General features: G+C 42.6%; 1 protein-coding gene and 1 long non-coding RNA gene across 5 annotated transcripts in view; one reads left to right on the forward strand and one right to left on the reverse strand.

Annotated features, from left to right (window-relative positions):
• LOC135258753 (uncharacterized) overlaps positions 1-26,549 on the forward strand; it is a 43,764-nt gene that overhangs the window by 2,895 nt on the left and 14,320 nt on the right. The window lies entirely within an intron of this gene.
• On the reverse strand, positions 1,295-26,221 carry syt10 (synaptotagmin X). 4 transcript variants are annotated; one of them, XM_064342295.1, is made up of 7 exons: positions 25,851-26,221; positions 19,736-20,114; positions 8,718-9,276; positions 7,942-8,065; positions 7,484-7,655; positions 6,312-6,441; positions 1,295-4,522 (listed from the first exon to the last, which is right to left on the reverse strand). In XM_064342295.1, the coding sequence occupies exons 1-7, from the start codon at positions 25,981-25,983 to the stop codon at positions 4,451-4,453; spliced, it is 1,569 nt and encodes a 522-aa protein (XP_064198365.1). In that variant the 5' UTR covers positions 25,984-26,221; the 3' UTR covers positions 1,295-4,450. The 4 variants fall into 4 exon arrangements, with proteins under 4 accessions (XP_064198365.1, XP_064198363.1, XP_064198364.1 ...); XM_064342293.1 differs by having other exon boundaries at positions 25,836-26,221; XM_064342294.1 differs by having other exon boundaries at positions 7,942-8,062; positions 25,836-26,220.

Here is a 26,549-nt window from a genome sequence, read left to right on the forward strand (position 1 = left end):
TCATTTGGGACATTGGGAATGGGGGCATTGGGACTTTGGGAATGTGACACTGGGACTGTGGGAATGCGACATGGGGACTTTGGAAATGGGGGCATTGGGACTTTGGGAATGTGGCACTGGGACATTGGGAATGGGGGCATTGGGACTTTGGGAATGTGGCATTGGGACTTTGGATATGGAGGCATTGGGACTTTGGGAATGTGGCATTGGGACTTTGGGAAATGTGGCATTGGGACTTTGGGAATGGAGGCTTGGGTTGGGAATGGGGGCATTGGGACATTGGGAATGGGGGCATTGGGACTTTGGGAATGTGGCATTGGGACTTTGGGAATGTGGCATTGGGACTTTGGGAATGGGGCACTGGGACTTTGGGAATGTGGCAGTGGGACTTTGAGAATGGAGGCATTGGGACTTTGGGAATGTGGCATTGGGACTTTGGGAATGTGGCATTGGGACTTTGGGAATGGGGGCATTGGGACTTTGGGAATGTGGCATTGGGACTTTGGGAATGGGGCATTGGGACTTTGGGAATGGGGCATTGGGACTTTGGGAATGTGGCATTGGGACTTTGGGAATGGGGGCATTGAGACTTTGGGATAGTGGCATTGAGACTTTGGGAATGGGGCACTGGGACTGTGGGAATGTGACATTGGGAATGGGAGTGCTGTCTACGAGCTTGATGCCATTGTCTTTGCCCTGTTCTGCGCCTATGTGTCCCACAGGAAAGCTTTGAGTCACGCCTCTCAAACACACAAGATCCGCTCACCCACTCTTGCCTTGACGCATCCTACTGAGTCACTGCAGATCCAAATATATTCACGGATTTCAAGGGCACATCTTTCATGCTTTGGGTACAAAAGCTAAAATAAGGCAATGCGCTGGGAAGTGAGAGGCCTGATCAAAGAACACCGAGGACTGAGGATGTCTCAGACAAAAACATGTTGGGCTTCGATGTCCACAGATATGTTGCTAAGATACTCACTGTATGATTATTTTTTTTTTTTGGTTTGAGTGCAGACTCCCGTCTTTCTATTTATAGAATCACCTTGAATAGCCTACACACCGTGTAACTGCATTTATTTAATTTGTTTCTTTAGCGTAGGTTGATCACTTTCATTGTTTTATTTGTTAACCAAACAGTTCAGAGTGCCTGGTGTTCTAGTTTATGCTTCAGCTGTGACTGTGACACAGTTTATTTGTATCCTGAGGATAGATACTGTTGCATCATCAGGATGGTGATATGGATCTTCGGAAAATAAAAGCAAAACTGTGCGTAGAAAGATTGAGCAGGGTGGAAATCGCAATACTGAAGTTTATTTTTGATGTTCTCATTAAAATACATAGGAATTAGGTACATTTAAATCATATTTCAAATGCTTACTTGTTACAAAAGTTATCACAAACTGTACACTTTTGACTGCTCTTGCTGCTGCTCAATATATTTATATGACAAATATTCACACGATACACATCAAGAAGCAGAAACTTCAGCTTGGAATGTCCTGTGTGGCATAGTGCAATATACATTTAAAATTCAGCAAATTGTTTCTCTATAATGTTCACAAAGGCGACAAACTGTGTACAAAGTAGGTCCAAAAACACATGGCAAAAGTTATCATTAAACAATCCAAAGAAAAACAGTACAGGGTACATACTGTTCATGAACAGAACATTTTCAATGTTAACAAATTTTAATGACAATTTTCTTAAAAGTCGCTATTAAATACATATATACATCCATTGATCTATGACTTTATATGCATACAGTACAAACACACATTGGCATATGACATGAAATATGTATCCTCTCATTGCACATTGATTTCACTGACCAGGAAACATACTCAGTGTACTTAAAGTACGTGCTACATTTTTAAAAAATAACAATCTTTTAAAATTATTTATTTATTTATTATTAATAGGGACCAACTAGAGTTATACAACAGCCCTTTTGAATTTGTCATGTCTGTTTTCTCAATAAAATTTTTTTTTTTTTTTTGCATAATTACTGTAAATAAAGGACTTGGATTAATATTTTGCAAAAATGAATGTGTCCAGATGACTGAAAGTAAACAAAACTGAGCAATAAAGCCATTAACTCTGGGAGCTGTGGTATGTGAATGCACTGCCTGCATTATGGTATTAGTCTCAGTGCCTTTTCATCATCAGTGCATATTTAAACCACCCTGTTTTGCTTTTGGCCAATTTTTTTCACTAACTACTGTTTATTAGTACCTTATTAGTATATGTTCATTTTCTCTTTGTACACTTCCTGTTATCATTGATTGGCTCAGTCAAGTAACACAGAGGAAAAAAAAAAACATCCCCCCCATTGGTTTTGTACCACTGTGTTTATTCTTATTTAATGTTTTTTAAAAACAGCGATAACACCAGTTTCAAAGCACGCAATGTACCCTGCTACATTTCTTGGCTACTATTTCTTCCATATTGCTTCACAAAAAAGCAGTTGAGTGTAAATTTAGTGTAAAAAAAAAAAAAAACCAATTAAAATGTATAGAAGCATCAGCACCTGCCCAGAAATGCCTATTTTGCATATGGAAGTTTAACTACAACAATCATAAACCAGAATGCCAGTTCTGTATTGGTAACACTGGAAGTTCTGTTTCTATAACACTGAAGGACAAAATCATCTGACTTGCCTCTTTATTAATATATACAGTGCAGCTCATAAGACAATCTTTGTGGTTTTGGCCCTGTACTCCAGCACATTGGATGTGAAATGAAACAATGGGTACGAGGCTACGCTGCAGACAGTCAGCTGTAATTTGGGGTATTTACAGCCAAATCAGGTGATCTGTGTAGAAATTACCTTTTGTAAACCATTTGTAAATGTAGTCCCCAATTTTATAGGACCAAAGGTAATTGGACAAATAAATATAATCTGAAAAGAAAGTTTCACGTTCAAATAAAGCCGACAGCCTATATTTTAACCTCATTTCCATTTAACCTCATGTCCGTTTCACTTCAAATCCAATGTTCTGGAGTACAGAGCCAAAACAAAGAGAAATTGTGTTACCGTCCCAATGTTTACGGACTGCACTGTAGGCCTATATACATACACATCTATATCTTTACAAGTTAACAGATTTTACAAGGGTTGTAAATTTCCAACAATCTACAGTTTGAGTAAAAATAGCTTTGTGACTCAAGGAGTAGGTACATAGAAGGGTAAAAATATTTTAGGTGGACTAAATTGTTTTCCGGACAACCCGGTACTGAAGGTTAAATCAGAAATGTATAGCATAAATAGGCACACTGCTTAAATTAAATATACCTTTACTTTCATAATTATTATGAAACAAATCTAAACTAAATCCAAAATTTAGACTTTGGTACATACATATGAAACGAATCCACAATAACTGAGCTTTGTACAGTCCACACACAGTAGCACGTTATGCACTATGTGCAATGCATTGAAGATTGTGCAACAACCCAATCTAAACTTCTGCTTCAGACAACTTGTATTAAAAATATTTTCCAATACTTAAATATTTTAACTGGAAACTCACTGAGAAAATAGGAGAAACCAGACATTTGTAGGCTTTAACTCTGCTCAAATATAGTTTCTCTAGATACATAACATTTAAGATTTGCACAGATTACCAAATAAACATGCACACTGAAGTGAATTCAAAGTTACATTACAATGTCCTGTGTAATATAATATCTTATTTAATATAATATCTTATTCATTGCAAGTATTACAAAGAGAAATAATTGAATTCCTCGCCCCATCAGCTACAGTACATAACTCAATAGCATGTTACCTGAAGATCTTGAAGTAGATGTCCCTTATTTACCGTATTATGTCCACATGTGTAGGACATGTACACACGTAAGAACTCTTTATCTCAGTCGCTTATGGCAACTGATATAAAATGTCATGATGCCCAAGGCTGACCAACATAATTAATTTAGTCCTATTGACCATAACCGGTCGTCATGAATGGTTATGAATATTCATATTCTTTCTTTTGAGAATGTTCTGGAAACCACAACCCAAGTTTACACTTTTCTTGGATGTAAAACGATATAATTCTTGTCGCTGGAAATGCTCACTTTCCTCTTTTACAACGAGAAATCAATAACACACACTCCCCAAAGGAAAATCTGTATCAAAATAACATTTATCTGTTTGTTTGATAGGGACAGTGGGCAGCCATTTTGCTGTCCCAGAATTAGCTATCAAGCTAAATTTCATCTGTTGTCCCATCACACAGGCAGGAGGCATTCTAAACTGCTGTTGCTCACCTCGAGGTAACAGTCCAGCATTTGTAATACTTGAAGTCGGTCGATATTTTAGAACCAGCAATGCGATTTCAGCCAACACAAATCGAAAGTAAATAGTTTGACTACCACCAAGAGAATATCAGAGTTTTTTGGGAGCAGCGGTATGGTTCTTGCTTGAAGTTATCTTCAGATGGTGCTATGGTGTCAGTGGAGGTTTGGGAGATGGACAGGATCCCTGACTGTCGAAACTGGTCGCTCTTCCTGCCCACTGTATGAAACAAACGCAAACCAGATTAGCGCACAAATCACCAATTTCGGGATTTCCTGTTTTTTTTAAAACTCTTGTCTTCAATCTCACAATGTCGTAGGAAACATGACTGTAGGCCAGTTATGTCTAATCAGCATATGCCACAGCCGTGGTGTCCACACATGGGTTCGAGATGCAAGGCAAGAGACAAACTGCTGAACATGAGCCGGCAGTTTCATAAAGAACAGCTCGTTGGGAGGTATATTGTGGTCGGTGTTTTACCATGTAGCATCTTAAAATTTTATCAGTGTAACCTTTTGACCGTTACAACCTAATTGGATTTTGTAGACTATCAAATAGTGGCACTACTGTATGTGAACAGACTGTGCCTTGTTTTTTTTTTTAACACTTCCAAATTTTCTGAAAACAAAACCCCCCCAATTTCTGTTGAATATCTCAGCCATTGCTGACCTTTCCCTTCAACAACAACCACACGTGGTCATGGCTGATCAAGGCGGGAACATCCTGTGACACCTCCACAGTACGTCTGTAAAATAGTATGGAGGATACATTTTGCATACTGCCTACACAGAGCACAGTGTTCTTAGTAGACAGTACACACTTTGAGGACACAGTGGCTAGCAGGCTGCTTCGGACACATCCAAGGTGAACATTATAAAGTTTCAAAGCTGTAGGAAATTTAGGCTGAAGGAGAATAAGCCTAATAAGTATACAAGAGAACAGGTAGTGTGTTGCTAAAGCAACCACACTAATGAGGTACCAATCTAACTCTCATACAGCCTATAGACTGAATAAAAGGCACATCCCTAGTGCTGCCTGAATGTTTAGTTTTCATCTGATTGGATGTGCTTGTTTTGTTTACCTCTTCACAATCTCACAAGCTAAAAGCAAGCAATCTGAAATCAGCTCGTAATTGAACACTTTCCTAGAAAACCAAATTTTCTCCATAGTTACGCGGGCAGGACTACTGACCTAAAAAAAAAAACTAACAGAAACAATGCCTCAAAGTTGTCAAAAAGCACTCAAAGCTCAGTGGAAAATACTGCTCTGGTAATTATTTATTTATTTTTTTACATGTACTCTAGCACTTTAGGGCTTAACTTTGTCCCTCAATATATTGATTGTTGAAGAGGCTGCTGTGTGGCTTATCTGTCTGGAGAAAATGGTTTTGGTGTGTGATGCACAGTACTATCTGTTACTGATGTCATGTGATGCCTGTGAAAGCTGTAGCCAACAGCCGCACTTCACTTCTTCACTATTCATTTTAATACATTAATGAACTCATTTGTAACTGGCCCCATGTTTGCGTTTGACTGTATGCTATGGCTCTTTTCAGCCGGGGTCGTATCAGTAGCTTGTCCTGTTCTCGTCAGCATCGTCGGCAGTTAAGGAGTTAGGCAACAGTCTGGGCTCCTCACTGTACTTTAGCCCAATATCCGTCTTTTCACACTTAGGCTGTGAAGTGATTTAGGACCATTTTCGGTTTAAGCTGAATTGGTCCCGCACTTACGTTGAAGAACTTACGATGTAAGTTTTTTCTTGCCATGGTTTCAGGGTTTTTCTCCCCACTTAGGAGTTTTTTTAAAAACCTACCTCATGTTCTTGCTATTTGGGAGTTCAGGCCTGGTTTTTACACCTTTATGCTACAATGTAAAACATCTTTGTGGCAGTTTTCGGTAAAACAGCACTATAGAAATAAAATATATTTGATTTGATTTAAGACCCCAGACGCCGCCCTTCACACGGGGGGGTCGTGCGGTGCTGAGGGAGGTACGGGAGACCACGGTACCTCTCCGAGGGCGTGCCAGTGCGTGATTGGCTTGCGAGGGTAGGCCAGCATCTCGTTCCAGTGGTCACGCCCCAGGCCTTCCGCATCCGGGCCCGTCCGGCACACGCCGATCACCTCGTTGTGTCCCACCCTGTCACGACACAACACAGAGGCCCCGCCCTCAGCGCACGGCGAACAGACCGGACCACGTTCACCTCCGGCCCCGAGAAATAACTTCAGCTAACTGGCGCAGAGGACGCGTCTACATGATAGACCAGACGGGTAACGAGCAATGCAGTGACAAAGTATGTATGTAAGGACATATTTAAAATCAACAGTACATTCTGTGCTAAACTACAGTCACAAAGCAGATACGCATCATTAGCTCTATGTTACCTGATGGGGTGTAAGATGCAGCATAGTAACGGGTATATAGCTGAAAATGCTCTTGTGTTCTCAAAACAGAAAATATTAGGCACGTGCTGATATTAAAAGGCAATAGTATGCTTTTATTGGCCAACATTTACGCCATATACAGTATTATCTCAATAATTACTGAAATTGAAAATTGAGTTCTTGAAGTTTTTGAAACGGCATTAAAACATACTTCAAACATTCCTTTCAACAAAATAACATGCAACTTATTGAAGTAAATGTAAACACAGTTTGGTGAATTCAGCCAGCACTAAAACAAAGCTTGTGAAACACTTGCATTTATAAATCAAAGCAAAGGATGTATGTGCATTGAATACAGGCCCAAGTGTGTTTGATTGAATCTAGCCTGCAGGTTCTGTCACTCAGAACAGAAGGAGCTGGACCACTTCAGCAGATCTCCTAACAGCAAGCTTCAGAGACTCCATACGTCTCACTCAGAAAGACAGCGGTAGACCGCGGGAATTGGCAGAACGCCAGGGCACCAAGCGCACGGCTCTTAAAGGGAACGAAAAGAGGCCGTTCTATTGGCTACGATTTAATCCAGCCTGATGAGTTATAAAACTGGTAAAATCTGGTTGTGCGCTAAGACACACAGCTGCTTGGAGTTTGTTGGACTCACGGTTACTTGTAGTCATGTGGATGTTCACAGAGAGCACTGGTCATGGACGTACAGTCACATTTGGCCTTGTGAAATGGCTGCGTGGCATTAGGGTTTGTGGGAGAGCTGTGTAAGGTCACGTTGCGGTGGAAGTGCTCACCGGTCGTAGTCCATCACCATGATGGACAGGCTGACCTGCTCCACGTTCTCGGGCGGGATGTCGAAGATGATGGCCTCGTTGTACACGGGATTGAGCGTGCTCTTCTTCGTGGTCGTCTTCCGCTTCTTTAGCCGCCGGCCCTCGCATATCAGGGACACCTTCACATACGGGTCTGAGAAACGGCAATCGGGCCGAACGTTACCCAGAACCCTCTACTAGCGAACATGAAACATGTCTACATGCTGGTGTCCTGTCGTTATGCAAGAAAGAGGCTTCACAAACCCAAAAATGTGAAAGTCTAACTTGAGTAATTGTGTAATTACTTAGTGTTGCTTGAACAACTTTTCGTATTAGACTTGGATATGTTGTCACTCTTGGAGATAAGTCTGTACTCTGCATTTTAATAACCTCCACTACCAAATCGAAAGATCGGTGCAGTTTGGCACGGCAGCGGTTACCTGAGGAGCCGGTGATGTCCATGGCTTTCAGGTTGCGGCACTTTATGACGGTGAGGGTCATCCTCCCGGCCGTGGGCAGGTAGCACAGTGAGTACATGATCTCCCCCAGGTCCACGCTCTCCTGCTGGACAAAGGAGCGAGAGCACTGGAGAGGGGCCCCCGCTACGTACTGCATCTCAGGGCAAGGGGTCCCCACTTTAGACCCAGTACTAGGGCAGGGGGGTCCCACGTTAATCCCAATACTAGGGCAGGGGGGCCCACTTTAGACCCAGTACTAGGTCGGGGGGGCCCATTTTAGACCCAGTACTAGGGCAGGGGTCCCACTTTAGACCCAGTACTAGGGCAGGGGGGCCCACTTTAGACCCAGTACTAGGGCAGGGGGGCACTTTAGACCCAGTACTAGGGCAGGGGAGTCCCACGTTAATCCCAATACTAAGGCAGGGGGTCCCCACTTTAGACCCAGCACTAGGGCAGGGGGGTCCCACTGTAGATCCAGTACTAGGGCAGGGGGTCCCACTTTAGACCTAGTACTAGGTCGGGGGGGGGCATTTTAGACCCAGTACTAGGGCAGGGAGCCCCATGTTAATCCCAGTACTAGGGCAGGGGGGTCCCACTTTAGACCCAGTACTAGGAAACAATTTTCTCTCTCTCAAATTCATAGAAGTGTTGAGAAATCGAGTTCTCTTTTAGACCCTACATGTAGCCCGAGAGCAGTCCTCTCTGGGCTGTGGGCGGAGATTCTGAGCAGACGTTCGCGCAGGAGAACTCCGACTCACCGTCGTGGCGCAGTGGATGTCCTTCCACACGATGGCCTCCCGGGAGAGGTCAGACAGCTCGAACAGGTTGTCCACGACCACCTCGCCGATCATGTCGTGGCTGGTGAAGCGGTCGAAGTCGTAGACGCTGAAGTGCAGCTTGCGGTTGCTCAGCTGATCGTACTCCACGGGGAACTGGAAGGTCTCGTTGAACACCGGGTTTAGCGTCTTGCGGTGAACGCGCGTCTGGAACTTCTTCTTCCTCTCGGGCAGCAGGTAGATCTTCACGTAGGGGTCCGAGGTGCCGGTGAAGTCCTTGGCCGGCAGTTCCAGGGCCTTCAGGATCTCCACCAGCAGGGCGCCCTCCTCGTGGTCGTAGCGCAAGGAGAAGCTGAGCTTGCCGCAGGTCTCCACCTTCTCCTTGGCCTCCTCCTCCGAGTCCACGGACTTCTGCTTGTAGAGCTCGGGCTTGATGCGGCCGATGCTGGTGGACGGCTGCCGGATGGGCAGGCTGTCCATGCTGAAGTCCACGCTCGACACGTGCATCTGCCGGGGCAGGTGACGCCGGAACGAGTTGTGCCTGTGCAGAGAAAGATTGGCAGGCACTCAAAGACATGCATGTTAGGTGCGCTCCTGCAGTTGCCCTTGACGAAGGCACTGGCCACAGAACTGGAGTTGGTCCCCGGGCACAGCACAAGAGAGGCAGCTCCCACTGCTCCTAAGTAACAAAGGATGGGTCAAATGCAGAGGAAAAATTACCGCATGGGGTTCAGTAAAAGTGTATCTTATCTTAGCCCTGGGCCCAGTTACCCAAACTGTGGGTTGAAAAAACCCACGTGGGGCCACCTGAAAATTTTGGGGGAGAGTCTTCCTCCAACTCATGTCCGTGCAAGCTCAACTAGTGAACTGCAGTGTGAAATAAAGCAGAAGCACAACCTGACCTGTTTTTTTTTTTTCCCAGAAAGCACAAGTTCTCCAGCTGACGGGCGAGACTGCCGTAATGAGCATGCCTGGAGAACAGGGCTGGAAATTGCACATTTGGAGAAAAAGTTTAAAAAAGAGAACGCATTACAAAATGTGTGCTTCGTGAATAATTGAATTTGAACGGCAACAAAAACATTTCAGTTGAAAAGAAAATGGTATTGTGGTACTGGAACTGTCTGCCTACTGAATGATCAGGGATGACAGCACGCCATTGTTTGACAAGATCTTCGGAAAAAGATGCCAAGGTTAGAACATCGTTATCAACAATGATTTGGACTCTTTTATCCACCCTTAGGGTTTTACTTTGTCTTGAATTTTTCCAGAAAGGTTCGAGCTCTTTTACTGATCAGAGCGGACCCACAGTCCAACTGCTTATTTCAGTGATTATGCTGGATACCCAGCTTTCCCCTCTCCCTCTCCCAAAAGACCTATGGAAATTGAGGCATACAGTCATTCTATGGTATATAGCACACTGAGTCATTCTATGGTAAATAAAAAATAATCTGTTCTGGTGGCCGCTGTCTCTGAAGAGTTTAATTATAATAAACACTAAACTATTTATAATAAACACTAAACTATTCAGATTATGACAGCGTCACCTTGCCATTTGGAATTACATTCTGAGTGCCGTTGGGCAAGTCACACATTTTAGGGTACGGCAGCTCGAGATCCAGCTCTCTCTGCTATTAATTATCCCCTTTTAAGCTCCCCCCCCCCCCACCGCCTCAGTAAAAGATAACCCAAGGGAACAAGCAACAGCAGACTATACGTGTATTTAAATTTTACATCATTTAAATGATGTAAAGGAGAGGAAACAGCCCAGACCTGTATGCTTGGATAAGGGCCGCATTGTAGCTTTTAATTGCCTGAGGACATTCCCTTTGATGCTGAGTGAGAGAGTGAGAGAGTGAGAGAGTGAGAGAGTGAGAGAGTGAGAGAGTGAGAGAGTGAGAGAGTGAGAGAGTGAGAGTCTATTGTCAAGGCAACCAGAGAAGGCCACGTAATAACAATGTAATACAGCGTGGACCACGAACAAGTTCATCATATCGATTATATCGTCTCTCTCTCTCGCTCTCTCTCTCTCTCTCTCGAAGGCCATAATGTGTACACTAGATCTTTCAACTTCAGTGCCCTGAGATTGTTACAGAATTTTTAAAAAGCTGTGATGTTCAACTGAAAATATTAATCGAAGGGCTTTTGCGAATTCACAGTTTAGAAATTGCATTTTCCAGATAAAAGTGGTGGCGTAAATGCAACGACTTTCCTTGAGACATAGTAGCCATCTTCTTTCCCTGAAAAGAGAGATTTCAATATTGAATTGATTTTAATAATGTGCTTTTATTTATTAAATGAATGATAATTTTATGAATTAATAATTATGGATGCAAGACATTTAGGAATCTTCTTTAATACTGACCAACAGCATTAAAATGGGCAAATCGGCGTTATTTGGTCATGTTTTAATTTCAGCATCGTGTTTTTATCCGATGCTATTTTTGAGGGCCACGTGTGGGTTTCTTGCTGTGTTTCTATCTGAATTCCACAGACTGATTCAGCGTGAATCTAATCTCAGATTTCACCCCCGTCTTTTGTGTTTATTTTAACCAGCATTTTGCTCTTAAATCCACACTTTTTGAAAAGAGACCAGCTTCGCTCGAGGACACATACAGGTTCACACCAGGTCCACTAACACACTGTTATTATTTCAAAACTCCTGCGGTGATATTTAAAACAGCCTGAAAACACACCTTCAAGCAAATACTCAGGAAACTGTTTGAATGTGCAAAACACTTTTAAGTGTACAAAGCATTTGAATGATAATCCTTGATTTTCTTTATTCATTTATTTTTTTTGCAAATCCACCTAACACATCCCCTGGGGTTCTTGTAAAAATACTTTAAATTGTTTTTTCTTTTGCAGTTGATGGCATTCAAATGATGCAGATATAATGGATGCAGGCTTTGGAAAAACATTGGCAGCACTGCTTTGGAAAACGACGTGCTTAGTTTCAGGGAACTTTGGTGAAAGCTCAGCTGTAACTTGGCATCATCGACATACAGAAATAGAAACACGAAACAAATTCTCAAGTTTATCCACAAGCTGTGCGTCGCACCCAACTTAATTACACCAAAGGAGGGTTTTGAAGAAAGCTCCCCTTTGCCTGAAACAGCGACCGCGCAGACGATGCTCAGTTTTAGTTGCGGCTCCTAATTGTGCTGAAAAGCACAGCCCAAAATTCATTCTCTATCAGGGCTGAATAGGTTCCACCAGCAGATGGTTTTCATTATCCATGCTCCGCCAAGAACACTGTGACAAGCACTCCTGACATTAACGCCAAGACTCTTTAACACTGCGATCCACTTGACTTCTCCTGCAGTTGTGCATGCAATGGAAATGATATGCGCTATTGCTACGCTCATAAGAATCAATTCTGCTGCTGGCTTTTGGAGATCTGGCGATCGGGCGAGTGCGCATGTGGTCCGCTACCCAGATGACACGCAGATCCAGAGACGTGCTGAACCAATGAGTCGACCCTTTAAATGGAAGCCTGGTACGCCCCTTTCTAATCACTGACGTCTCGAATAGATTCGTGTGCCCTTTGCCTGCGCCCGGCTGAAGCGCAGATTACGCCGAGATCTTGACCTTTAAGAGGCCCTAATAGGGAGCTAAAAAAGGTGTCTGTAATGGGCCCGCTCTGGGAGAGGGACGCAGCTGTTTGGCAGGTCCCCGTAGGACGCACATCAGTTCCACTCGGCCCCGTCTCTAATTGCGAATGTCCTCGTTAAGCACAGCCACCAGAACAAAGAGATAAGGCACTGATTGTTTAATTACTGGGGTCGTTTACAATCGTTGCCATGGCAGCGCGGCTCGTTTACTTTAAATAGAGGGGGCGGCCTTCGCAGATTATAGGGGACCCGTGGCAGCCCTGGGGCTCTTGTCTTCCTCTCCCCAAACGTAAGACGTAAAAGACCACTTGCATCCTCGAAATTCCAAGATACCAAGTGACTTCTCAGAGCCATCTTGATGGTGAAATTGATGGTGCATTTTTTTTTCTCCTGTAGACAAATTAATCAGTGATTCTAGGGACGGTTACATCAGAATAAAAGTCTTTATAGTCCTGACTGTGCTGTTCTACAAAAAGTACTGGATAAATCACGTAAACTGAAGACAAATAAGGCAGCAGGTTCTGATGGCATATACCCAAGGGTACTCAAAGAGTTAGCAGAGATCATCTTTAAACCACTGGCAGGTATTTTAGACTGTGCTTAGAAACTGGAGAAACACCTGAGGACTGGAAGCAAGGTTATATAATACCAGTATATAAGAAAGCGGACCGTACTGATCCAGGAGGCTACAGGCCTGTCAGTTTAACTTCCATCACATGTACAATACTGTAATCTATCATTATGGACAAGTTAGAAGTGTTTCTTGAAAATAACATCCTAAGGGATAGCCAGCATGGCTTTAACAAGGGTAGGTCATGCCTGATACACCGTCTGGTATTCTTTGAAGAAGCTACCAAGTGTTTTGATTATAACAAGGCTTATGATTTTATATACTTAGATTTCCAAAAGGCATTTGATAAGGTACCACATGAGAAACCTGTTAATGAAATTAAGACCGTAGGAATTAGAGGAGGTATTTCAGAGTGGATTTGGAACTGGCTGCAGGGTAAAGCACAAAGAGTAGTAGTAGGAGGGATATTATCTGATAAGGGAACTGTGGGAAGTGGAGTCCCACAAGGATCGGTGCTGGGACCACTGCTCTTCCTCATTTATATCAATGATCTCGACAGGGACATAGAAAGTACATTAGTCAAATTTACAGGTGATACAAAACTGGGAGGCCCAGCTAATAGTTTGAAATCTTCTAAAGTAATCCAAGAAAACACCACTGTGGGAAAGCAACACACACACGTGTTTAACACAGATTCTCACCTAGTGTCTGTTTCCCAGAGACATCACAGCGCTTTCTTTGAGCTCTTCTTTAATGAGCCGCTAAATCGCCCAACTGGTAACTTGTTGCAAAATGTTTTTCGGACGCCCTTGTTTATACAGATGTGCCCCCGGTGCTCCAAGTTTGTCGAGATGTCACAACTATTTGCACAACGGACTCATTTGATCACTTTAGGTATCAAACTCCTTCATTAACCTAGGAATATTCTTATGAGAGTAAAATGCCCTTTCTGTTGCCTCTGTGCTTACTAAAATTTAAAATGACCTTGCAGAAATATTGCTGTCAAACAGCGCTTTTAAAAGCAGCCAATTCCGTTTAATACAGGCAGACATAGTATCGCTTTTTATTGAGCACATAAACAACATGCCATTCTAGCAGAGACAACCTGGTTCTCATGATTTTTCACTGGTGTTTGTGCATTTAAGCCAACCAGCAGATGACTTTTAGGCTGGCTGGTTGCATCCTTAAAAGATTCAGGGAATAATTATGAACGTCTAGGCGACATTCGCCGGGCCAAAGCATTGATTTGCATTTTGTCTCTAAGATATAGTTTGCATTAATGTTTATTGTACAACACTTTTTACCCTGAAAAAAAGGTTCTGTACTAGATTTTAAAAACGCACGCATTTCTATGGTGTGGATTCTGTGCATTCAAGCCTGTTCCACATCCTCACCATCACTCAAAGACACCATCAGGGCATAAGATTATCAGATTCAGTTTCAGAAAAGGTAACAATGCTTCATCAGTCAAAGAAGCTGGAATACCTGCTGCAAATTGTACGTATGTTTTTTTTAATTTTTACTTTACATTCAATTCATCATACAGCAGGTATAGCACCAAACCATATTTTTATAAAAACAATGTCCTGAAGATTATCCAGGACACGAATGTTGAAAAAAATTCAACATTCAGAAAAAAAGAAATTCATTAAAAAAAATTTAATTAATTAAAACATTTTTAATGTTGAATGTTGAAGGCAGCTGTCAAAACCTCAATTCCCAGGAACTGATTTAGAAGCCATATGGCATCGGACACCATGATAAATCTTTTAGAGAGTCTGAGATTTCTGACAGAGCGTCTTTTTTTCCATCTCTAATAATCTTATGCTTGATAATTTGTGATAATTTCTCTGTACGGCTCATTTTGATGTTGAACATATAAAGGTACCATTAAATCACTGCGGGATAAAACAATGAAAACCAGGGCGTTAGTGGCGTGGAGGGTTACACCTTTGACTTTCATGCATGTTGTACCGAGTCATGATTTATGACTGTTTGTCTTGGGCCCACCAGACACAAACTCCAGTTCACTGGGCAGCTCACCCCAAATTTTTCCACAGGTACCTCACCCCAAATTACCAGGGCTATACGTTCATAGTCCATAATGAAAACGGCTGTGCTGGGTGTCTGTTAATGGCGGGGTTAAATTAGACAAGGTATCACCCTGCTCATAACAGCGCAAGGCGGTGAACGGATATGCTTTAGAGAGGAGGCCTTCAGCCTGCAGCGTGTGGACTCTCTCAGCTTCCTCACCCTGGAGCTCAGAGCCATGCCCGCTGCTATGAAAATGCCCAAAAAAAGGGTTCACCCCCCCCGCCCCCTTTGGAAACACGGCCGATCACCAGCATTCCACCCGTCCCTACCCACCGCCCTCCTGCTACCCGTGTTAATGCTATGGTGGAAAATGAGAGGGTGGAATAGATGCAGTGGTAGGCTACCTTTCAATAAGAGATGTCTGACTACTGCATTAATGACCTTTTCGTTCTGACAGAGGCACGCCCGAGATTCAGCCCTGAGGAACTCAGCAGCCCCAGGCCTGACCCTTTTCACAGTGTGGCGGTAGCTTCTGTGTACAGGAAAAAAAATTTTCCTTTCCACACCATCTATTCAGTGGCTGAAATATTTGATTCAGAAGGAAAAGGTTTCAATCGAACCTGCTTTGAATCAGGCCAAATGTGTGCTTCGCCTATGAAGTTGCTCAATGTTTTTATCAAGGATGTCTGCAGTGTTTTTATGCAAACACTGTTAACCCATTAACAAAACCGTCTTGTGGTTCCACGCATACTCTACAGCTGCAAGACATTACAGCCATGTGTTTATAGGGGCCTTTGCCCCCACTTATGCCCAGCTCGAGCTTTATTCTGCCATGGATATCATGATACTGATTCTGTACTCCTCGTGAGTCGACCACGTGACTTGACCCCTCGTATCAGTGAAAAACACCGACCTTTGCCCTCAGCCGCTTCCTCCTCATTACAGCGCCTGCTGAGCTGTGAACTACAACAGCGAGGGGTCATGCCGGGGGTCAACAGTGAGGGGTCATACAAGGTCAACAGAGGGGGCATATGCGAAGTCAACAGCAAGGGGTCACTTGAGGTCAACAGTGAGGGTGTATGCCATGTCAAAAGTGAGGGCGTATGCAAGGTCAACAGTGAGGGCGTATGCCAGGTCAACAGCGATGGTGCATGCCAGGTCAACAGTGAGGGTTCACATGAGGTCAACAGTGAGGGTTCACATGAGGTCAACAGTGAGGGTTCACATGAGGTCAGCAGTGAGGGTTCACGAGGTCAACAGTGAGGGTTCACGCAAGGTTTGCATGTTGATGATGTACTGGTTGGTATTGCATGATCTGACCGTCTCACCACTAGAATCATGCGACTTCATAGCTCTGTGACCCTTGAAGGAAAAGTGTGTTCTGCATATACGTCCGCAGTTTTTACTCAGCTTTGATTTGAAAGGCCAGGCATTTGATTTAATTCTTTACTGAAACAGGCTTTTCAATAAAAAGATTTACACCTACGGTCCTTCATTTTGTAAAAGGCAGTTTAGCAGTAGTGCCAGATATTTGGTATACCTGAGAACCCTTTCAAGGATGTAAGACCATAAGTGTTGGTCCTCAAGGTAAAAGAACACGTCTTTTTGAAAAGACATCACTCTGCACAGCACTGACTTTTAACAGTGGCTCAAATATCAATCTTTTTTCAATCAAATCTTTTCAAACTGTGTCTATAGAAAAGCCATCTTTTCCGGCAGACCTAGGCCAGTCGTGGCGTCCTTTGCAGCCTACAACATGGTAAATGTGGTTTTTAAAAGCTATAACAGACAAATAGCAATGCATGTTGTGTTCTTGCTTATACCTCACAATGCAATGTTTCAGTTTCTTTCTTAAAATATACCTCTTAAGACATAAAACCTGCACTAAGTCTACCATTAGGATTCTGAACTATTTAAACCACCTTTTATGGTCATCAAACCACTGTGTCTGCGACGTGCACCACACAGCCTACAACACTTCTCCTCCCCCATTTTTCAAAACACCCAACATCGATGTAAAATGTCAGCCAGCCCATTAGCAAAATCTCAGTCTTCAGCAATATAACCAGCATATGCCGCTGATGCTTATGCATATGCACACCCTTTCTGTCCAAATATTTTAATTGTTCCTTCATAATAGAAGATGAAAGGCATATAGCCAAAAGCTGCAGCGCTGTCTGTGCAATGCTGAATAATTATCTGAAAACAAACAGCATACTGTGGGTCAGAGGCAATAGATCTAATCACTCTCCCTCTGTCCTGTTAGCCGACAGACTAGACATCTGCATGCAACATGACGAGGTTTCAAACAAAGGTGTTTCAATGGCTGCAAAGGCAGGAAGCAATGAATAATGCAAACCTGTTAAACAGTGGCCTGAGAAATGTGCTGGTTTTGGTGCTGGTTTTATGCCATGATCCATACAGATGAGCACATCAGAGTCTTTAAGGTGAGGCTGAGTGCACGATATGAAAACTTATCCCAGCCCAACACATCCATTGCACCAATCAGAATGCAGGAAGCCTGGGCCCAAAAGTTTTTCAGATACTCTTTTCAGCGAACTAACATCTGGAATTGAGATTTATAGCCAATGGGCATCTCGTATTGAGATGTATAGCCAATGAGCATCTGGCATTGAGATGTATAGCCAATGAGCATCTGGTATTGAGATTTATAGCCAATGAGCAACTAGTATTGAGATTTATAGCCAATGGGCATCTGGAATTGAGATTAACAGCCAACGGTTGCAGCTGCAGCTGCATATAAGTCAGAGGGGAAGAGGAATATGAAGAGGAAGAGGACCAAGCAGCTGAGTTTTCTGTCTGCTCAAACAATATTACAGAGTATTTTACAGCACATTACATTTTATTTGGCCAACGCTTTTATCCAGAGAGATGTACAATAAGTGCATACTCTGAAGGCCGTTGAAAAAACTGCAGAACACAGGTCAGGCAAGGTAAAATAAAGTCTCAGTTTTCCATAGCCATGAACATCAAGCCTACTTCACACAGTAAAGCAAAGGCTAAGTCAGGAAAGATATAGCAAGTCCTAAACTAGAAGTGAGGCATGATTACAAGAGATATGAGAGAGAGCTACAACATCAAGATGAAGATGCAACATGAAAGTGCTAGAAGATCAAGATACAAGTGATACATGAGACTGATACTAGAGTAGGGTTACCCTGCAAAAGAGTAGTGTTAGTGAGAGTTAGTCAAGGCACAGTCTGAATGTGTCTTCAGACCACGGTGGAAAATGGGCAGTGACTTAGCAGTTTGTAGAGGAATGGGGAGCTTGTTCCACCACTGAGGAGCTAGAGTAGGGGGATGCTCTTATGTAAGAAAGATTTATGCAGTTATCTGCTTGTTATTTATTTGTTTCTAGCTGTGTCCGGATCTGTGAAGGTCACCCTCCCGTTGTCTTGTAGCTTCTGAGAGTTCCTTGCCTTTTCCCATGGTGATGGACGACACATAAATTTTACATGTGTATTACCTAATTTCCACACCCCAGTGAAATAGGAAGCAACAGAAGGCCAAAATACAGCTTGAGGTTGAAACAATCTTCAAAAGGAGCATGTCAGTGCAATTTATTTACAATTATTATAGGGCCTGTGAATAATTGCAAGACGTAGCTTTTTGGAAAAAAAATGTCTGTACAGCTGTGTTAATATAAAAGACTATGTTCCATACAACATAGTTCATTACCCTCTTGCTCATCTGTACCAAGGGTGTGAGTAATTTTGGAGGCCACTGTATCTTTATCTGTATCTTTCTGTATATTTAGAAACCTGCTTTATGAATGGAAAGGCTCTGTGCTGAACATCTCGCTTTGGAACACATTTACTAACGCTGCTGATTCTGTGGTGTTGTCTAATGTGTGACACCAGGCTAATTACATGCTTTCAGTGTCCCGTCTCCATGACACGCTGGTTAAATAATCTCCTACGGAGCGTTACAGAACCTATCAAACCACTCCGAGCTCGCTTCCCGTTTGAAATGGGACGGAGCACATTCTGCCTGTTGAAGCTGCTCGTAGTGAAACGCGTCATGGTCAGCACGGCCATGTTGTGGAGTGGAGAACACTTGCCCAGCTCCTCCACACTCTTCCCTCGATCGTTTCACCGGCCACGGTTTGCAGCCCGAGACCAGCTCAACAACAGGACAAGCGCGCACCGAACTCTTCATAATTATTCAGTCATTGGGAGAGAGCTACCCTCTCCAGTCCCTATGTACACTCTATGGCCTGGCTCCTCCTACCCTCTCCAGTCCATATGTACACTCTATGGCCTGGCCTCTCCTACCCTCTCCAGTCCCTATGTACACTCTATGGCCTGGCCCCTCCTACCCTCTCCAGTTCCTATGTACACTCTATGGACTCTACTAGGCATGGTGTCCCTATTATCTCAGACTCTCTGGCGATGTAGTCCCTATGTACGCTCTATGGACTCTACTGGCATGGGTGTCCTATGTACACTCTATGGACTCTACTAGGCGATGGGTAGTCCCTATGTATGCTCTATGGACTCTACTGGGCGATGGGTAGTCCCTATGTACGCTCTATGGACTCTACTGGGCGATGGGTAGTCCCTATGTATGCTCTGTGGACTCTACTGGGCGATGGGTAGTCCCTATGTATGCTCTATGGACTCTACTGGGCGATGGGTAGTCCCTATGTACGCTCTATGGACTCCTGGGCGATGGGTAGTCCCTATGTATGCTCTATGGACTCTACCGGGCGATGGGTAGTCCCTATGTACGCTCTGTGGACTCTCCTGGGCGACGGGCCGTACCTGGAGGAGGACGTGGGCTCTGTGGTCTGCCTCTGGACCTTGGCATGCTTGACCAGCTTCTCCTTCAGGGCGGTCTGCACCTCCGCGGGGATGTCCGGGGAGGTCTGGCTGATCTTCATGGCGGCCTCCAGGAGTTTGACCGTGCTGCGGCCGTTGGCCTTCACCTCCACCGGCTCGGGGGGCTTCTTCTCCTCCGGGGGGGGCGCCTCCGGGAGCAGGGGGGGCGAGGCGTCGGGCGGGACGACGCCGCCCGCGTGCGCAGAGAGCGCCTTGCTCCTCCAGAGGGGCCAGCATAGCTTCCAAAAGACAAACAGAGAGACTACCAACAGGGCCAGGCCACAGAACGCCACCACCACGGCCAGGAGGCTGACAGAGATGTCTACAGACCGCCAGAGCAGCCCCCCCGCGACAGACAGACACGGAGAGACAGAGGGAGACACAGGAGAGACACAGGAGAGACAGAGGGAGACACAGGAGAGACAGAGGAGAGAAAAAAGGAGCAGTCAGAAGAATGAGATGAAGATGCTGTCTATAATAATCCAGCACACCCTAGGTTACCTCATGCTCCACCTGGAAACACAGTGATAAGACCCCGCCTTCAGAATTTGACTAATCCTTACAAATGACTATAGCGATTTGTACCACAGCTTTTGTGTTAGCATTGTCTTAAAATAAAAAAAATATGTTTGACTGATGAAAAGCAAAGCTGCTGAAACTCTACTGTTTGTAACATAATTTCAATTAATGCGTAATGTAACATGGAGTAATACTAATAAATATTAATAATCGCACAATTATTAATATTCTAATAATAATAGGTTAATTGAAGCAAATCTTCATATTGAAGAGTTGCATAGAATTTACTTGCGATTTGTAAATTCTGTGATACTCTTCAGTTTAAAGATATTTGTTCACGTTTCTGTGCATTGTGCAGAAATTAGAAGAATATTTACTGTTTCACATCCAAGACAATCGATGTCTGGTTTTTGGTTAGGGAAATATTAACCAGCCAAAGTGGGGCTTATTGGGAAAAATTACCGTGTGGTAAATCAGTGCAAGGGTTGTGAGAATTGGATGAAGGGTCGATGGGTAATGACCATTAATGCGATAGGCCACACCAAATCTGATCTCATTGGCTCACACCTGTCATAGTTACTCTCCAAAATAGCTGGTTTATGGTTACCTAGTACACTAAATCTATGCATCACATTTGGTACTAATTGTGAACAAAAAAAAGCTTGGTGGAAAAAACTGTTTTACAATATTATGCAAAAGTTCATTATGGTGGACTTTCATGCTCCCTGGCCTCCTGGTATGTTCAAGTCATTCCAAGCAACATGCTGACCAAATTTCAGAATTTGTTGAAGGGATTACCAGCCACAGAAGCTGTCAAGCAATCAACTACAATGAGCGTTTATGGGAAATGGGTTCTTACGGAATACACCATGCCCACCATAAATTTCAAGCAAACGTAAAAATTGTGACTCATAGAGGGTCCTGGAATATATATGTCTAGTGAATTCCATAAAATTTTATCAAGCCGTTATAGAGAAACACATTCAAGTTTTATGGCACCCCCTGTGGCTCAGTCTCAAATTCATTGTCTGGCTGCCCCCAAAGTTATTGTCCAATATAGCTGGTTTATGGTTCGCAGGTATTTTATTTTATTTATTTATTTATTTATTTATTTATTTATTTATGATATTATTTTTATTATTATTTTTTATCATTATTATGTTATTATTATCTTTTATTCTTATTTTTTTTACTTATTACACTTCTCTTCTTGCACTTACTTACAGCTCTTCAGCCTGCCTCATTACTCACTTACCATTACTCATTATCATTACTCATTTATCAACTCATATCTTTACTTATTTTATTACTTTATTATTTACTATACTACTTACACTTATTTACCAATGAATCATTACATCTCTTCTGCAATAGGCCCAGCCAAGAGCACCATACTAGTCTCCATATAACGTAAAACAGAAGACAAACAAACTTAATAGAAGCATTTACAGGTATGGTTAGGTGCACAAATGCTATGTACCACGTTCAGTACAAGTTGGCCAAGAAACACCTTAGCGCATGAAAGGCCATAGCGAAATGACAGATTCATATATTATGCAAATTTAAAATAAAATTTAAAAAACCTAATATGGCAGACATTTTATGATCATTATCGTGCATGAACAGGTCCATCCAGGAATACTTACTCCAAATCTGTCAGGGCTATATCTGACTAATGAGATCATAGATAACGCTAGGCTAGAGAGCTTTATCTATGATCTATGAGAAACTTACTTAGCTTACGTAAAATCCATGTGTAAAACAGATAGTGTATAGGTAGCATATTTTCCTTGAATATTACTCAGGTGTGTAGGTGTCAAAATTCACAAATGATGGCAAAAAAAAAGGACCAGTGCTTCAATTTTTTAAATCGCAATGGTAATACATTCTGCCCAGATATTGGTGAAATATTGAAGCAAATATTAATGGAATGAATGTGGTAGGACAGACACTTAGATATTTCTCATTAAATGCTCATTAAACTACTTTAATTTCAAGTGCCATTAATTCAGAGATGTGACAAATCCCTTTCATGCAGCATTTAACTGGTTTGTGAAGATGTACGGTCACAGGAAACTCAAACAAACAACATGAGCAAAGCGCTTTTAAGCCAAACTGTATGCACAGACCCACTGGCAGAATGAATATGACAGATGGGTATTTGACTTTCCAGAATATTAGTCAATGTTTAATTTTAGTATTGAAAAATACACTACTGAGTTCAGCTTTACATTATGTTCCAGGGCTACGCATGAGACACTTCTTGTTTTAACCAGATGTCGACCTCAAACACCGCTGAAATATAATCATTAGCTACAGTCTTGATTACTTACAAGTAGCCATAGGTAACATGTTAAAGGGGAAGTTCACCCAAGCATGAAATTAAGGTGTTTCCACTTACTCTGTGTCGTATCTGCAGAAGACGGAGATCTACATGAAACCGTGCACAAATTAAGCTCTGTGGATGTTCTTAAGTGACCACGACATTATATTCAGAAAGAGACGTTGCTGTTGAATTTTTTGAATGTGATGTTTTGGTGCTTTGCTGGCACACAAAATGTACCCGCGAGGTGTGCGTTTATTAGGGTGAGCTGCAGTGAAAAGCTACAAAACTCAGTACATTTCAGCAGAACTATCTGGATGGATAGAAACTGCTCCAGGTAAGCGGAAACATCTTAATTTCATATTTGGATGAACCGCCCCTTTAAGTCCGCTCAGTCTGATGTCAGAGTGAATACTAGTGAATAATACCAGACCGGGGTAACCAGCCAAACAGATTCTGGCATGGCATCAAGTCATTTAAGCAATGAACTTTGGCAACACTGCAGTCTCAAGCATCTCAAATCACCTGCTGTTTTGCACCAGCCGCCCAAATTAAAGGTGAAGGTGGCGTTTTTCAGCTTAATGAAATATCATTATACTGCCCTTCCTTTCAACTGCGTTTTTTGAGTGAGTGCTTCAAGCAATCGACGTCAGTCACTCCTGCTCCTAGACCTATAGTCCTGGCACTCATCGCCACGGCTGGCTCAACTGCTGCCATTTTGGCTCATAACCTTAGTTAGCTAGCAGTTTTTAATGGGCATGTTTGCATGTGGCGCTCACAACTTTCGCTAACTTATTTTAGCTACAGTGGCTGAATCATGACTGACACTTGGCTGTCCAGGACACGTTAGGACACGTTACCATAGCAACACATCCAGCAGGATGGGTCAAAGCTCAACCTGTTTTAACTCGAAATGTCATTGTCAGAGACCGCTACACAGATCGCTACACAGATCGCTACACAGACCGTTACACAGACCACGTAGAAAACCGCTTAAACAAGATGTAATTTGATCAGCAACGTCATCTGTATTATTATGAGTATTATTCAGCCTTTGGATTTCCTGCCAAAATTCTCATTTACCACTGTAATTGTTGCCAGTTTGGTAAGTTACCAGAGTTTGACTAATGTTTAGTCCACTGAGACCTTTTTGTGTAGGCTTTATAGGGGGAAAAAAAAGAAAAAAGTTGCACATTGCAAAGCATAAGCAGAATGGATGGGGAAGGTTATGGTAATGAATGTTGGTATGTTTAGCTTAAAGACTGTAGAGGACACTAAATCCAACATGAAAGATTTGCATTTTTGTAAAAAAAAAATAGTGGTTGCCACAACGCTAAACAAGCCAGCTAATAAATTAGGCATTAGAATTTCACTCAGTTAAATTCCACTTCCTTTCATTTTAATTCAAATCCTCAATTGTGTCATCATTTGAAATTCAAATTCTAACCCAAATTCAAGAACTCAATTTGAATTTATCCGTAATTTCCAATTAAATTCTCCAATTGACTCTTTCTGGAGGGTTTGGCTGAACTGCGAATGCCCTAAAAGGGTTAAGTGGAGTTGATTGAACCCCCTTGTATTCCTCTTTTCGTGGATGTCTAATGATTCCTCAGATAAACTGCGTTAAAAGGTTTAGCTCTCCTCCCAGCAATGCGGCTGGCTAATGTGGTGCAAGACGACGCACGGTAGGAGAGGGGCTGTGGTGTTGTGCCTTATTTACAGACAGTTTCACTCCACAGCGTGGCACTCTGTGTTCGGAACTAATTTTAGCCATTTCAGTCACCGTGGATAAGATGTCTGCCAAGCAAACAGTGCAAATATTTGCTACCAGGAAAATTCAAGAAGGAACCAATATAATCTGATCGGGCACTTCTGTGTCACTGCAAATCTGTCATGCGCAAATCTGGCGCATCACCTTTATTTAGAGTACAACGCAGCCGGAGGTCGAATAGTTTTGCACTGATATACCCGTTAGGTGGCTTCTGTGCTTTATGTCTGTCACTTTGGGTTTACATGGAGAATGACATTTAAGGAGTTTACGTAATAGTAGCCTCAACCGCGCTCAAGGTTTAATACTTAGTTAACCTTTGGTGTTACTTGGCCAAATTGCTTAGGCGTTTTGTCTCTCTTTTGTGGAATTTAATTAACGCTACCCAGATTTTAATGCGTTTCATGACTTTAATGTATTTAGATAGTTAATTTGTATTAGCATCTATGCTGAGCGCTTTAAGATCAGTCATTCACGGCCAAGGACAAAAAATGATTATAATAAATGTCACCATTAATCAGTTCAGCAGTTGTTATCATGCATGGAACGCAGTTTTCGCGAACATGCTGGTCCTGTCATTATTGCGAACGGTATATAACAAACTAATGTTTTCATGTGTAAAAACAAAACAAAACACAGGAACGGACACTGCAGCGATATGTACATGATTCTATGAATGAACACCCACGCTCATTCATATATTCTTATTGAAACAAAGAGGAAGACCGTTCGTCGTTTCAAGAATTCGAGTGGCTGACAAGAGCATCAGTACGCGTAAACAATTTAAAGTAAAATTCTAGTAAAACTATAGTTAAAATGTATATTTTTACATGTTAGATATTTTTCCAATTTCCCGGCACAAGTATTCTCTCATGCTGTAATATGATACTCGTTTTTCTGATACCTCAGCAAGCATACGTCTTATAAACAGCCAAATAAAGCATGCATGTACAGGCGTCCAGACACCTGTTGCGTAACAGCCGTAAGTTCCGCTGTATCTCATATTTGAATATAATACGGTATTAAAAACAAACGATAAAATGTTCCTTTATCTCTGCACAGCAAAACCAAATCCCGCAAGTTTGGATAATACAAAACTGACGAACGAAGAAATCGAGCGGTATCAAATAAAATGTTTTTCTCATGTATTCTTTAGATAATATCAAGTTTTGAGCTTAATTAAAATTAAGGAAATAAAAGCTACATCCGCTGCATGTTGTCTTCCGATTACCAACAGACTGGCATTTTGGCGTAGGTATCCCGCCCCCCTTAAAAAACAAAAAGTTATTAAACTCAGATTTTTTGAAAGGCTACTCCAGGACCGAACGAAGTTCGTCTTTGACGCGCACATTACCTTCTACAGAGTAAGAGAAAAGCAGCAGAAATAAGAGAAAGAAGCAGGGGTTAAAAGGCAAACATTCTGTCCAATTTACCTTTTCGGCCTTTACCTGGTATGGAGCTCTCCAGAGGAAAGATGTCCGCGCATTTCTCGCGGTCTACGTGCCCCCCGAGACAAAGCTCCGTGACAATCTGGAGAGCCTTTTTGCACAGGCTAATACTGTCCTCTGTGTGGATACTCATGTCTCTCCCGTTACGCCATGGTTTGCTGGAAGATTCGTATGGTAGATGACTTTACTCCATATGTGCGGAGTCGCATAGCATCCGCTCTGTGCAAGAGAAGACAGCGCGCAACGCATCCACATCCATTACTCGCCAGAGAATGCGCGGCGCACTCGCCTTCGGAAGCCTGTTCTACACTAAGAGACGTTTGGCACCTCGCGAGCTTCAACACCACCGCCGTCCAATAGGAATACAGTTCTGGTGATGGCGAGACAGGGGCTTGGTGGCTACTCAACTGAGGCCTTACATTGCCGGCGGTTTTATAGTGGTATAGCCTACAAACAAGCCGGTTAAGTTCTGCTATTTAAGCGATTTAAGCTTATTAGCCGTTTATTGAGCATCATCTGATGTTCTGAACAACACTTTTGAAGTTATTTTAAAATACATATAACACGATACATAGAGATAATTTAATTCTATTTCCAACTTTCATAAAGATTTCATAAATCTTAAAGTACCTGCCACAAAATAGCTATGTTCAATCTCGTTTTAACAAGAATCATGGAGTTCCTCAAGTTTGGATGTTT

This window comes from Anguilla rostrata, chromosome 7 (genome assembly GCF_018555375.3).
Source record: "Anguilla rostrata isolate EN2019 chromosome 7, ASM1855537v3, whole genome shotgun sequence".
Taxonomy (NCBI): domain Eukaryota; kingdom Metazoa; phylum Chordata; class Actinopteri; order Anguilliformes; family Anguillidae; genus Anguilla; species Anguilla rostrata.